Below are 14,407 nucleotides of genomic sequence, written 5' to 3' on the forward strand. Positions count from 1 at the left end.
TGATTGCTGTTCTTTCTCCTCATGCTTTTTCATGTATAGAGAATATTCAAAGGATTATGGGAATAATCCTTAAAAGGTTATTTTTCTTAAATTATCCTATATAATAAAAGGCCAATAAACGGTAGAACAACCGAACAACCAGTCGCTATGACATGTGCTGACCACCAGGGGGTGCACACAGAACATAGCTGGTTTCGGCAGCAAGCAGCAGAGCACAAATCATGGCAGGCGATGGCCATGGTGGTATGGTAAAGCAGGTGAGCGGGGTGCCAGACCAAGGCGGGGCGAGCCTCTGGTGGTTACTGAAAATTCTTTGCTCCTGTGCGCCGTAGTCCCACCCGGCTCTCACACCCACTACCAGTGCTGGAGCCTCCCCTCACACCCACTGCCTGCCCCGATTGCTCATTGCCATCACTAGGTGCAAGCAGCGGCTGCTGGCCTCAACCGCCCCTCAGGGCTTTTCCACCTCCCCCTGCTCCTGAGGGGCGATCAGGGCCAGTAGCCACCACTCGCACCTCTGCTGGCGTTGACTCCAATCGCTCTCCTTCGGCGAGAGTGGGGGCAGCAGGAGTGGTGGCGGCAGGAGCAGGGCTGCCGGCAGAGGGCACAGAGGATGGGCCAAGACCCACCCCTGTGTCCACCACAGTCTCGCAGCCCACAGTTCCTTTCAAGGTGCACGAATTCATATATATAACTAGTAGAATAAGCATAAAGGCAACCTGTATGGATACAGAAGAATGGAACAAGATAAACCATTTTCTGGGCCATAAAATAAAACAAAAACACTTAACAGAATAGGAGTCTATATAAACTATGTCTTCTGATGACAATAAGATTAAATTAGAAATTAATAAAGAAAAGATATCAAGAAAAGCATTCAAAATTTAAAAAAAAACAAATATCCTTTTAAATAACCCATGAGTCATGAACAAAATTACAAGTTAACCAAAAAAAGTGTCTAAGTTAATAAAAAAAAAAAAGAAAGAAAAACAAAAATCACAAACTAGAAAAGAAAAAATCCACAACTTGGAAACTAAAAATTTTAATGTAAAAACTCCTGAAAATTAAAAAGGTTTGTTTTTGAAAAGCCTAAATGTACTCTCTGTGGGAGGATGCTGATAATGGGGGAGGATTTGCAGGTGTACAGATAGAAGGGTATAAAGGAAATCTCGGTATCTTCTGCTCAATTTTGCTGTTTTCCAGTGGCTGCTCTATCTTACATTCTCATAAGTCATGTATGATAGTTCCAATTAGTCCACATCCTCACCAACACTTATTATCCCTCTTTTGTGTACAGCCATTTTAGTGGGTGTGAAGTGGACAAGGGGACTTTTTACAGTGATGGAAATGCTTTCTATTTTTGATTGTGTAGTAATAACATAACTGGATCCATCTGGCAAAACTCATCAAATTATATAAAGTAATGGCTTTCATTGTATGTAAAATTATTTCTCAATAAAGCTGAATGTTTTTAAAAGACTTCCTTAAAATAACTATGACTTAGAAAATAATGAGTTTTCCCTTTCACACCTAGGAATGTGTATGATAAATGAACACAGATTTCCAAGACCACAACGTGTCCAATTCACTAAGACACCCACATTCTTTTTTACAGTTCTACAGTAAAAAGCATTTAAACTGTACTGATAATAATCAGCATCTCCATTACAAGTCTGTTTATTTGGGTCACAATCATTAAGCTCACATGTAATTTAGTTGTTTCATGTTACACCTTTGTTTTTATCTGATTCAAGATATCCGTCACTAACCCTTTTGAAGTACTTTTAATAGTTTATAGAGAGTCCTGTTAAAGGGAAGCGACATTTCTTTTAAAGGGCTGATTTAATTTAGGGTGAACGTAACTTGAATAGACTGCAGCTGTCTTTGTGACATACCTTATCCTGACAGCTTAAAAATTTTTAATGTAGTTATGTAGGATAATGACTTCCCTATATACTGTCCCCGTATTGACTATTTTTAGTGCTCTTCACCTTTAGACTAAACAACCAAAGACTCCAAGTACAATGAAAACACTAGGGCAACTGAAGATATTTTAGACCTTCAAAATGGAAAAAAAGGTGGAAAAACAGAGCTATTTCATACATATTTCAATGAATACACAACTTGGATTTCTGCAGAGACATTGCCTAGAAACACCTCGATTTGGTAAAAAGGGTTTCCCTATATTAGAAAAATCAAATACTGGGAGACAAGTGAGGCCTAAATGTTTAAGAGGCAAGTTTTAAACTTCAAATCCCAGATCCACCACTTATCAACTATGTGTCTTTATGCCAGTTACCTACCCTCTTTGAGCTCCAAGTCTCACCAATGAACTAGGGCAGTGGTCGGCAAACTGCGGCTCGCGAGCCACATGCAGCTCTTTGGCCCCTTGAGTGTGGCTCGTCCACAAAATACCACGTGCAGGCGCGCACGTACAGTACAATTGAAACTTCGTGGCCCATGCGCAGAAGTCGGTATTTGCCGACCACGGGTCAGGTCTGGATGCTTGCCTCTCTCCATCTGCCCCACTGCCCTCTCTTTACACACAGACCCAGGAGCTGGAGATCTGTGCAGGCTGCCCAGTTACATGATGAAGACAGAAATTCTGGGGAGACTGTTCCACAACAGACTGGAAACAACAAGCACAGGTCTTGCCAAGTGAGAATACAAATACCATGCTGAGGAGTAACAAACAGCTCTCATAGCACAGCTGGTCTGCTTGAAGAGTTCATGGTTAACAGTTTAGTAACATGCAAACACCACAGCCAAACAGCAGGAGTTCCCAAGATAGCAGAGAAACAGGAACCCACCCTAGAGGATGAGGATAGTAAAATGTTAAAACTCCGCCCATCCACATGGCCAAGGACAGGGAACAAATAAACCATGACATCCTGTTAGAGGGGGATTCACAGAGAAGGCAGACTCCTGGAATTAGAAAGAAAAGAAAAAATGCAAGATATAATAGATGAAGGCTAAGTACTGTACCAACTTTGTATAGTTAAGAAGCTGTGTATCTTCAAAATGATCTTGACAATAAAAATCTGACACTAAAACAACAACAAAAGACAAACAAACCAAACAAGATGAACAGAACATATGTTCCCCAGTCATAATTTATCTAAGTACCACGCCTGGCCAAATTTTATAGAAACTTAAATTATCCCAAGTAGTAAAGGCACCAATGATAAAGACTACGTGTTATGAAAAAAACACACAAAGCAAACTGAGACGTAATTAGAGCAGACGTAATTAAAACATTATGAAAGCCTAAATCTCACAGTTTGGCCATTTAAAATGTCAATAAGACGGTTCCCTCTTTGCAAGATACTGGTGGTGACTGTAAGCAATACATTTAGAAGGTTGCTAATGTTTTGACAGGAAAAAAAAATTTACCACAGACCTTCTTGGAGAACCTAATCAAAATTTCTGATTTCATCCAGCTGAACAAATCAACTCTTACTTGAACATGCTAAAAAACACGTTTAAGTTGTGTGAAAAGGATGAAACCGGTAGTTGTACCTTAAGAAATATAAGGAAAACTTGGACACCTATTTGAAAATTGATCAAAAAAAAATAAGCAAATGAAAAAAGGTTTAACAACTCTAAAGTTGTTCTACTCATGTTTGTTCCTAGAAAATTAATTTCAGCCATTCATATCATTAAAAACCAGAAACAATTAATATTTTTAACTGCATGGCTGGACTGTGTACAATATTACAAGCTTCAGAAAATAGTTGGCATTTATACTCCAGCAGGAAAAACTAGGATGGATTTTAAGATTTCTTAAACTTTTAATATTGTTTGAGATGTGAAATTGCAAATTCCTTGGATAACAGAACAAAAAATCATAGCAGCTTTTCAACAGTAAGTCACAATGAAATAATCTAGAAAAAATAAGCCAAGTTGGCTACCCAGTGTTTTGGATGAGTACCGAAATCTGGCTCATAGATACTTGGGAATCCATCTATTCTCAGAATAAAGGCCCTAGCTTATAAGAATTTATTCTAAACTGTTCTTAAATGGAGAAAGTTCAGATACTCAGTACATTGGACTCTTAAGAATAACAACTATAGTTGAATCTGCATTTCTCAAAAATCTAGTTCAGATTCAAGACCAAAGTGATCATCCTTCTGCATGAGCGCAAGCCTAATATAATTCCTCAAAGCGTTATAAGCTTAGTTAGAGTCAAAAGTGTTACCCATGTGGTGCTCGCTTTGGCAGCACATATACTAAAATTGGAACGATACAGAGAAGATTAGCATGGCCCCTGCACAAGGATGACACAAAAATTCATGAAGCGTTCCAAAAAAAAAAAAAAGTGTTACCCATGTGGTCACTAACAAATGATTTTAAAATTATTTTTACACAAAAGTATAGTTCTAGCCCTAGCCGGTTTGGCTCAGTGGATAAAGCGTCAGCCTGCAGACTGAAGAGTCCCAGGTTCGATTCTGGTCAAGGGTACATGCCCAGGTTGCAGGATCAATCCCCAGTAGGGGAAGTGTAGGAGGCAGCCGATCAATGATTCTCTCTCATTATTGATGCTTCTATCCCTCTGTCCTTCTCCCTACCTCTCTGAAATCAATGAAAATTTAAATTTAAAAAAATTTAGTTCTAGTCTCTCTTTTGTAAAATACTGAATAAATTCACTTTGGGGGCATCATTCATATTCCACATACCATGTAAGGCACTGCATAGAATATGCTGCTGCTGTGATTCCAAATAAATACATTATATTAGAGGAAGGACCATAACATAAAACAAATTTTAAAAATATATATATACATATATATATGTCAATAAATAATTTCACATATTTCTTTCTAATATTTACAGCTTTTATTTATTTTTCTTGCCTTATTATAATAGTTAGGGCCTACATTCTTTGGTAAATAGAAGTTGTGATAGAAGCCATCCCAAACTAACAGGAAAGTATTTAATATATCACTATTGAGTATGATGTTGGCTTTAGATTTTTTTATGGATAATCTTTATCATATTGATAATGTTTCTTTCTATACCTAATTACCTGAAAGGTTTCTTTTCTTATCATAAATGGCTATTAAAGTTTGTCAATAGTTTTTTCCCACTTCTATTGAGATGATCTTATAGTTTTCTTCTTCATTCTATTGATATGGTGAATTACACTGAATGATTTTCAAATGTTAACCAATGTTGTAGTCCTGGAATATCTGTTACTTGGTCCTGATGTGTAATTCTTTTCAGATATCATTGGATTCTATTTGGTTATAATTATATGTAAATTATACCAAGGAAAAAAGGAGAGGGAAAGGGAAATGGGGGAAGGAAGGAGGGAGTGTGGGTATGAAAAGATGAGGCTAAAAGAATTACCAAGAAAAGAAAATCATGACAGCAGAGTAGAATTATTTAATAGAAGTGTTAGTAATCATCATTGAGACAATCTCTCAAAAGAACAAAAAACAAACTACCTTTTAATTAATCATTATAGGGGGTGTAAGTGTCAAATAATACAAATAACCAGAAAGAGAGAACCAAAAGAAAACAGAGGAAAATAAATTATCAAAAAAGCAATTTAAGAAATTTCCTCAAAATTAGGTATAGTCTTTACATTTCACACTGAAGGAGCTCAGGACAATACATGAACCTAGAAACAAAACTGAAAATGAAAAGTTTCAGAATCCTGGATGCCACAGAGGAAAATAAGCCAATTATAAAGAAAAAGGTATCAACATGGCTTCAGATTCTTCAGCCATAAGACTAGACCAATGCCTTCAAAATTCTGAAGTAATATTATTTAAAAACAAAAGTATTGTTAGCCTAAGCATCAACCAAGAATATGGAAGAATAAAGACATCTACAGACAAACAAGAGTTACCACAAATCAGCACCAGCCAGTGAGGCTCAGTTAATTGAGTGTTGGCCCATGCACCACTATGTCACTGGTTCAATTCCTGGTCAGGGCACATGCCCTGCTTGCAGACTATATTCCCAGTAGGAGGCATGTAGGAGGCAGCCAATTGATGTTTTTCTCTCTTTCTCTCCCCCATCCTTTCCTCCCTCCTTCCCTCTCACTTCATCCCTCTCTAAAAAAAAATCAATAAAAACATATTTTAAAAAGCCTAACACAAATCCTTTTTTCAGGAAATTTCTTAAGGACTTTATTCCATCAAAATGAGCACATAAAGCAAAATGGACAAAAGGTACTCATTTTTCCATTATAAATCTTATGTGATCAGTTGCATTATAACTTTAATGAAGACAAATCTAAAAAAATTAACCAAATACAATAAAGGAGACATGTAACTTTTGCAAGTCATAACAGAACATTTAGCTACCAAATATATGAAATTATATTTTAAATCTGATATTTTTTTAAAGTAAGCATATTACAGAAGATGGAAGAATCTTTTTTCAATCAAAGTAAATTAAACATATTCAAATTCTACTAGTAATATTAACTTTTATAGCTTTATACTCTCTCATGAAGTATCTACCCAAAGCAAAAGTTGAAAAAGTTGAAGAACTGACATAGACAAAAGAGCTTCATAAATGAAATGAAGGAAGAAAAATTTGCCTCTGTCAATTACATACAAAAGAAACAGACTTAGCACAGTCCTTCAGTAATAAAGTTTTTCTTGATTCTAACCATCCAAAGGAAAAGCTGACTATTCAAAAAAATAAATAAATAATGTTCTTTGTCAAAAGATTTCACCAAAACATAAATACAACAGAAACTGGAGCAAGGGAGTGAGAGTGCAAAGGAGAGACAGGGAAAAAGAAAGCTGAAATCTGTATATGCCATAAAATTCAAAAACAAGGAGAAAATCTCCACGTGACTTCAGGATACTATTGTCTTACTACCTTCACCTTCTCATTTCAATTGAAATTTAATCACCACATTAATCCTAACATTACTACTCACATGGTTATTTTAATAAACATCATTTCACCAATTTAGAGAATTAACTGTTTAAAGAAGTAGTAGGAGAAAGATTTCCCAACTTCTGGATAGTTTTTAAAAACATAAATTAAATATTTTAATATCCTTTTTTAAAACATTTCATAGTATGCAAATAATATTAGGATTGTTTTTAGTGCACATGCTAAAATGCTGAGTGAACACAGGCAAGTTAATGAGAAAATACAACCCTTAGGAAGTTCAGATCATTAAAGAGTCAGGAGTTACTTAGGCATCCAAATAGCAGATTTAATTTTAAAATGTACTTAATTCTGTAAAAAGTAAAAATAAAATATGATATTTAAATACAACATTAAGAAGTATTCATTATTAAAGCAGAGATCCAAGGTCAAAAGCCAGAAACTGTACTTCTGACATAGCTGGAAATGCAGAGAGCAGACTCCTCTCTAATCAAGATAATGATGAAAAACCAAGCTCTCCAAGGCAGGCAGTGTAACTGCGAAAAGGAGTAAAGACACAAGAACAACAGAGACTTGGGGAATACCCAGAGAAGAAAGCTAAACCAGAAACATAACAAAAGCAGCACAGTCAGCAAGGAAGGGACCTGGGAGGAGCGATGCCATGAAAACCAGGAGAGAAGAGGCATTCAAGAAAGAGCCAGCCAAGTCAGAAGCTAAATCAAGATCAAAGAGGATGAAGATAAATCAAAAACACAGCAGAAAGTGAATGGCCATATTGAATTGGTTAAGATTACCTATTTCCATCTCAACTGACGGGACTAAAAGTTTATCTTGGGGGGGAAGAGGAGAAGGGGTATAGACACTTGGGAGAAAACAGACTTTAGTTATCATTCTTGCTGTCTGTAGTCCAAGACCAAAAAAAGAGAAATGTTCTGAATGATTTGTTTCTTCTTAAGGGCTACACTCACCAAACTGTGGAGCAGGCAAGATCCTAGCCGCCCGAATTGGGCCATTTCGAACAGAGAATAGCTCCTGTGCTTCCCCACTGATCTGCAAGAGAAGACAAAAAATTTCAGTAAATGAAAACACAGGTCCAGACATTAATATATGAAAATGAGATCTCCTGAATGTTATCATAACTTATTGTCTCATATGTAATACACACACACACTCATACACATTTATGGCTCATCACACACATTAAATATACCGTATCTTAAGTTATCATTAGTATTCCTAGAAAATTGTAAGAGCATGCACTTGATATGAATGGTAGAATATGTGGTCTGTCTGGAAGTCTATAATTTTTAATCTTTAATAAACTACTATAAATCAGCTCAGTTCCTGCATGACTGCTTTCCAAAGCAACTATGATTTTTTGAAAAGCAGATCTTAAATGTTGTAGTAAATTTCAAAAATACGTTGTAAAAGAGGAAAAGCAAAATATATTGCAAAGAACCCTGAAGCAAAATGTCAATGACCTAGTTACCAGTTATAGTTCTGCAACTAACTAGCTGTTAACCACCTTGAGTAAATCATTTGACCTCCATAAACATTTTTTATATTCTTTTTTCTTTCCTGAACATATTTTTAATAAAAATTGTTTGTATTCAAGGAGAACAACAGGATGATTCGATATACATATACACAGTAAAATGATTGCAGCAGACATCTCCTCATAGTTACCTTTATTGTGTGATAAAATTTCAGAGCACCTGAAATCTACTGCTTAGCATTTTCCCAGTATGTAGTACAGTATTGTTAACTACAGTGATCACAACGGAACATTCGATCTCTGGACTTACCAACTTTACATCCTTTGACTAACAACTCCCCATTTCCTCCACCTCCCATAAACCTATTCTTTTGCATTTATAAACTGAGAAGGTAAAGGTGCTAAAAGACAAAGATACTTCTAATTTCAATATTCTATGAATAAAAAATTAATATGTAAACTTCATTAAATGTTACTGTTTTTGCTATACACATAACACTATATGAATGACCGTTCATTTTGAGTCATATCAGACTTATTTCTCAGATATAGAGTATAGCAATCTATTAAAACAAAGGTAAAAGGGATATGCTAATACATGTGTCAAGTGTGAAAAAACAACTGTTTTTTCAAAATTAGTGGCTCAAGAAAAAAGTTTGCTGCTAATTGAAATATTGAGTAGATTAAATGTGAATTAGTTAAGAAAGGCTTTCCAGACTACTTTAAGTGGTAATGTAGTTCCTAATACATTTTCATTTTCTTCCCCAATACATTTTCATAACTGTCAATTGTTTGATGGAATATATAATATCAGATAGGGAAAATGGCAAACATTATACAACTAGTTCTAAATACTCAAGAACTTTAAACAGATATAATAGTGATAAACATTCAATAGAGGAAACATGCTGATGGTATTTTTTTTAAAATAGGCCTGCCAGACAAGCAGTTTAAAATATCAACAGTGCATATATTATAAAATAAAAGGCTTATAACTCTTCCAATATTAAACTATAAATTTGTACAGCTGCCTTTTAGAGTAACTACTTTTTTAGATCTTTATCTTCTATCATAATTTAAGTGCAGCAACCTATAAATATTTTTGTTTCTTATAAATGTTAAATTATGGTAATGCCTAAAGAGCCATCATATTCATTTTGCTTATAAAACTTATTACAACTTATTTACTGACCACAATGACAAGTCCCTCTAATAGCACCTGGGATGCAGAGATATGAGGAATGCTTGGCTCTTCAGACCAACTATGCAACAATAGCACCACCTATCACCAATTAAACACAAAGGCTATAAACTCAGCATAGCAAACTATAAGAATTTTCCTCTCTACAAATTCCTTTGTGAACACTAATTTTGTAAATGAAAGCCATGGCCATTACAAACTGCAGCTCTTAAGTCTACATTTTATTATGAAATAAAATTTAAAATTTAGAAAAAGCCTTCAAAAGTCAATTTTGTTCAGCACCCAAAGCAGTAATTACACATTCTCTGAAATCTGGAAATCATACTCTCTTTCATTTTAAGCACACTTTGACTGAAAGGTGTATCACTAAAGTAATCCAATTATATTATAGATGCATTATTGGCTCTTTCCACCAAATGACAAGTCATTTATTTTTTGAAAATAAAATGTCTGCTGGGCAATGGATAAATAATATTCTTCTTCAATACATGTACTGTTTCTATTAACAAGGAAATAAAAAAAAAAACTTGCTTTGAAATTACAGAGTAACGAAAACCACTTCTCATTATCATATATAAGGTTTGTACCTATAACAAATCATTGTATTCCAACACAAAATCTACTCTATACTATTATTTTCATATGCCATAAGTCTAGCACTTAACTTTTGGTTCTATCAAATAAAGCCCTAAAGTTAAAAAAAATCATATTTAACTGAGATGCTGTACTAAATTACAATAAACAGTAAAGAATAAAACAAACCTGTCTTGGCATACTCACAATATAATAACCGTTTGTTATCACTAGATTAATACACAAGAGCTTACTTTGATATAGAAAAACATTTTAAAATCTGAACACACAATGTTTTTCAAAGTAATGGCTTTTAAAACAAACCTAAATGCTAGCTTCTACTCTAAACCCCTCTTTAAATGTACAGAAACAGGTAGAGAAAAAAACACATTAGGACTGATTATAAAATGCTTCCTCACATTCATTACCCATCCTTTATTGCCTCTATATTAAGCTCCTAGAAGCTTTGTTTAATTTTAAGATAAGGAAGAGGGAAGAAACACTGTCCCTATTTATAGGTATTTGTGAATATGTTAAAGTCAAGATTGTTACAAGCATAATGCTAAAGTGTCCTAAGGGAGTCACAAATATCAAACTTCCCAGAGAACTAACTCTTCAGTATGCGCAAATTCTATATCTGGCTATTTCAGAACAGAGACAGCGCTGACAAAGCTAACAAACAGATAAGATGGGCACATTTTAGAAAGGACACAGAGAGGATGGATATGTCCTTACAGGCACTGCTTTAGCTGCCGTCTTCAATTGCCTCTAATGTTTTATACAGTATGTTCACTGGTAATTTTGCTCTCAAATAAATAAGTGTCAAAACTGATTACATTTATTAAAGGCTTTCAAAATGATTTTTAGGTTTCTTAAAGAGAGCTCATTGAAAATGGCAAAGAATCTCCGAGATGAGGATTTTATAGATCCTGAATAAAATTACCAGGAGCTGTAAATTCACTTTTAAACCAACAATAATAAATAAATCCAAGGGTAGAACTACAAGGAAGGAGTGTACCAAGCAATGTTCCACCTTCCTGGCAACTGCGGTTACTTGGGGAAAGGAGGAAACCTCTCCAACAGCTCCCCATGGGTCTCTGCCTTTGTTCTTACTGGCATTTTAATTTCTGATGACAGACTTTTGTTGTTTGGAGCATAAACCGGACGTACCAGTTTGGAGGCACAATAAGGAGAACAAAGAATGATTTGTTCACACTGTAGGGGAAAAAAATCTTTTCCAACCATAGAAAATAGCTTTCGCATGGTGAAAATATGCAAATTACATACCAAACCAAAAAAGATGGGGGGAAAGCACAAGTTTAGAATCTCACAATTCAATCAAAGGCAAAAGGAAATTATAACAGCCGAGACAATAATACATACAGGGAAAGGCTATAAAAGTTGTGGGAGAGCTTTCTAAGTGCTTTTAGAGGATTCTAAAAGCAAATGAAGGTCATCTAGTCCTCAGAACCAAACTTGTTTCTGAAACCCTGATGACTTTTCAAACATATATGACTACCAAATAAAAAATTCATTAAAAAATCAAGGACAAAAACAACAAGGCTTTATAATGACAGAATTAGGACAAGAGTACATATTTACACCCTCCACTACTCTTTAGACCGGCGGTTCTCAATGACCCTTTTGGCGGTCAAATGACCCTTTCACAGGGGTCGCCTAAGACCATCCTGCATATCAGATATTTACATTACGATTCATAACAGTAGCAACATTACAGTTATGAAGTAGCAACGAAAATAATTTTATGGTTGGGTCACAACATGAGAAACTGTATTTAAAGAGCCAGAAGGTTGAGAACCACTGCTTTAGACACTGGTCAAATGGGGAATTGTGGGCTACAAATGATTCTTTTTAGCAAACTTTATTAAACAGACATATGGGGAGACAGGAGGAGAGAAGGGCTTTTGTACTATGATAATCCAGACGGAGAATTTTGTGGTTTCAAGGAAATGTACCACTGAACGCAATTCAAATACCAACAATATTATTTCAGATTAAAGCAGAAAAAAAAAAGATAACAGACAATAGCCCAGCCGCGGCCGCTCAGTGGTTGAGCATTGATCTATGAACCAGGTTGCGGGCTAGATTACCAATGTGAGGCATGCAGGAGGCAGCCAATCTGACTCGCTCTCCCTTTCTCTCTGAAATCAATAAAAATATTAATATATATGTAAATAAATATATATGTGTGTGTATGTATGTGTATACGTATATGTATATGTATATGTGTATGTGTATATGTATATGGGTTCTGTCTGTTCCACATCTTCTCCAGCAGGTAGTGTTAACCATTCTGGTGGGTAGGAGTCACACTGTGGTTTTAATTTGCAGTTTCTTCATGACTAAGGAGACTGCTTTTAATTCTTCTTGGAATTTAGTTATACTACTTCATGAATGACTATTAAAGTCTCTTGCCGAATACAGTTGCCTGATTCTAAAAAATTATGGATTTAAATGGTTGTGCATGATGGAAAAAAATGTATAAATCAGTCTCTGGAAAAGCAATGCTGCCTCAAACTAAATGTAGAAACAGTCTTTACTATAGTAGCCCTCCATTAGGGCAAATGATGTAGGATGTTTGTCCTATCGGACTCTTGATTTCCAGAGATTTGTATGATAAACAGTACAGAATCTGAATAAGATTCAAGAATTCTTTACAGCAGCTCTAGAAAAAGGTAAAGCTTTTCATACTTAATTGAATTCCTATTTAATTCCAAATCCAGTCATGAGAAATCTTTCCACCCAACTAAGAAACAAATGGTTGGCATATACCAAAATGCCATCCCTTGAGGTAAAAAACATAATTATTTGTAAAAATTCATACACACATTCAAAGAAAATTCAGTCACTGCTAAAAAGAGGAAACATACAAATATCACTATGTTTCTCCTATAACTCATGTAGTTCAAACACAAAGCATAATGATTAGTAGTTCCTTTTCTTCATAGACACTTTAACAAGCTTTATTCTTTAAAAGAAAAAAAATTATAGCAGGTATTAACTTACCTATTTTTCAAAATGGCTATATCTGATGTAGCAAATCATTTCTAGGCTGGAAATATGAATTAAAACACTAAGCCACCAGACATGAAAGACAATAGAAAAAGAATTCCTTATGTGTATCTTAAGCACATCCTGACCTTCAGTCAAAAATATTTTTTATGTCACCCTGGCTGGTGTAGCTCAGTTGGTTTGAGCATCGTTCAGTGGACCAAAAAGGTTGCGGGTTCGATTCCCTGTCAGGGCACATTATCTAGGTTGTGGGGGAGGGAACGCATCAATGTTTCACTCTCTCTCTCCCTTCCTCTCTCTCTAAAATCAATAAACATATCCTCAGATTTTCTAGACAAGTAATGGTTCTGGTTCCACCTAGGAAGTCTAAAGGAGTAAAAGCAGTCAACAGGGAGGACCTCTGGAAGTTTTTTTATTTCCCCTCCAAAAAATAATGACCTATGGCAACAATGCCAAATATGTACAACATGCCAGATCATCAGTTACAAATATCACACAGCAACAACATCAATGATTCTAACAGTTTATAAATTTGACTTGTGTTTATTAACTATACAAATTTGCTAACTCTGGGTTTGGCTTTTAAAATAAGGGTGATGACATATCTATCTAATAAGGTAACTGTGTTAAAGTGTGTATTTAAAATACGTAACACATACTTGGCACTCAAAAAAATAGCTAAATCAAGAAGATGCTTGTTAAATGAACTGGTAAGTAAATGACTGAGTCTGTATTATTCCATCTCAATGATATTTAGTATAATTTGCCATTGCCCCATTGTTCTCAAAGCATGTTAATATTTAATGCCTGGAAATTTGTTAATACCATATCAGAAAACACACTTTGTTACAACTCATCCTTGAACCCACCGATATATTCCTTACTATGATTTACCGTTCTTAAGGACTACTACTAGACGGTAAACAGCACCTCATCTGGACAGCAGTTTTTATCACACTTATCTTCACACTCCAGCCTCTCTCTACCCTCTCTTACAAATATCCCACACTCATTCCAACCTTCATGTGTTAATATAATGTTTTTACCTGCAACAGGTTTTCTTACCAACAGTGATGTAAAAGCAGCCCACTTAAATAGACAAATGTAGAGTTATCAATCTTTCCTAGTTGTTTTACATGTACTAACCATACAAACACAACTGAAAAGAACTTCCTTAAAAAGATCATCATTTAGCCCTGGCCAATTTGCTCAGTGGTTAGAGTGCCTCTCACATTGATGTCTCTCTT

At 35.2% G+C, this 14,407-nt stretch overlaps 1 protein-coding gene across 1 annotated transcript in view; it reads right to left on the reverse strand.

The window, feature by feature from the left end:
• The window catches only part of LOC102752803 (breast carcinoma-amplified sequence 3), a 198,020-nt gene that overhangs the window by 145,925 nt on the left and 37,688 nt on the right, over window positions 1-14,407 (reverse strand). The window contains exon 6 of the mRNA XM_006756213.2: window positions 7,827-7,908. Coding sequence (XP_006756276.1) covers window positions 7,827-7,908 — 82 coding nt within the window. The remainder of the gene's footprint in view (window positions 1-7,826; window positions 7,909-14,407) is intronic.

The sequence above is a fragment of the Myotis davidii genome, unplaced genomic scaffold (assembly GCF_000327345.1).
Source record: "Myotis davidii unplaced genomic scaffold, ASM32734v1 scaffold993, whole genome shotgun sequence".
Classification (NCBI taxonomy): Eukaryota; Metazoa; Chordata; class Mammalia; order Chiroptera; family Vespertilionidae; genus Myotis; species Myotis davidii.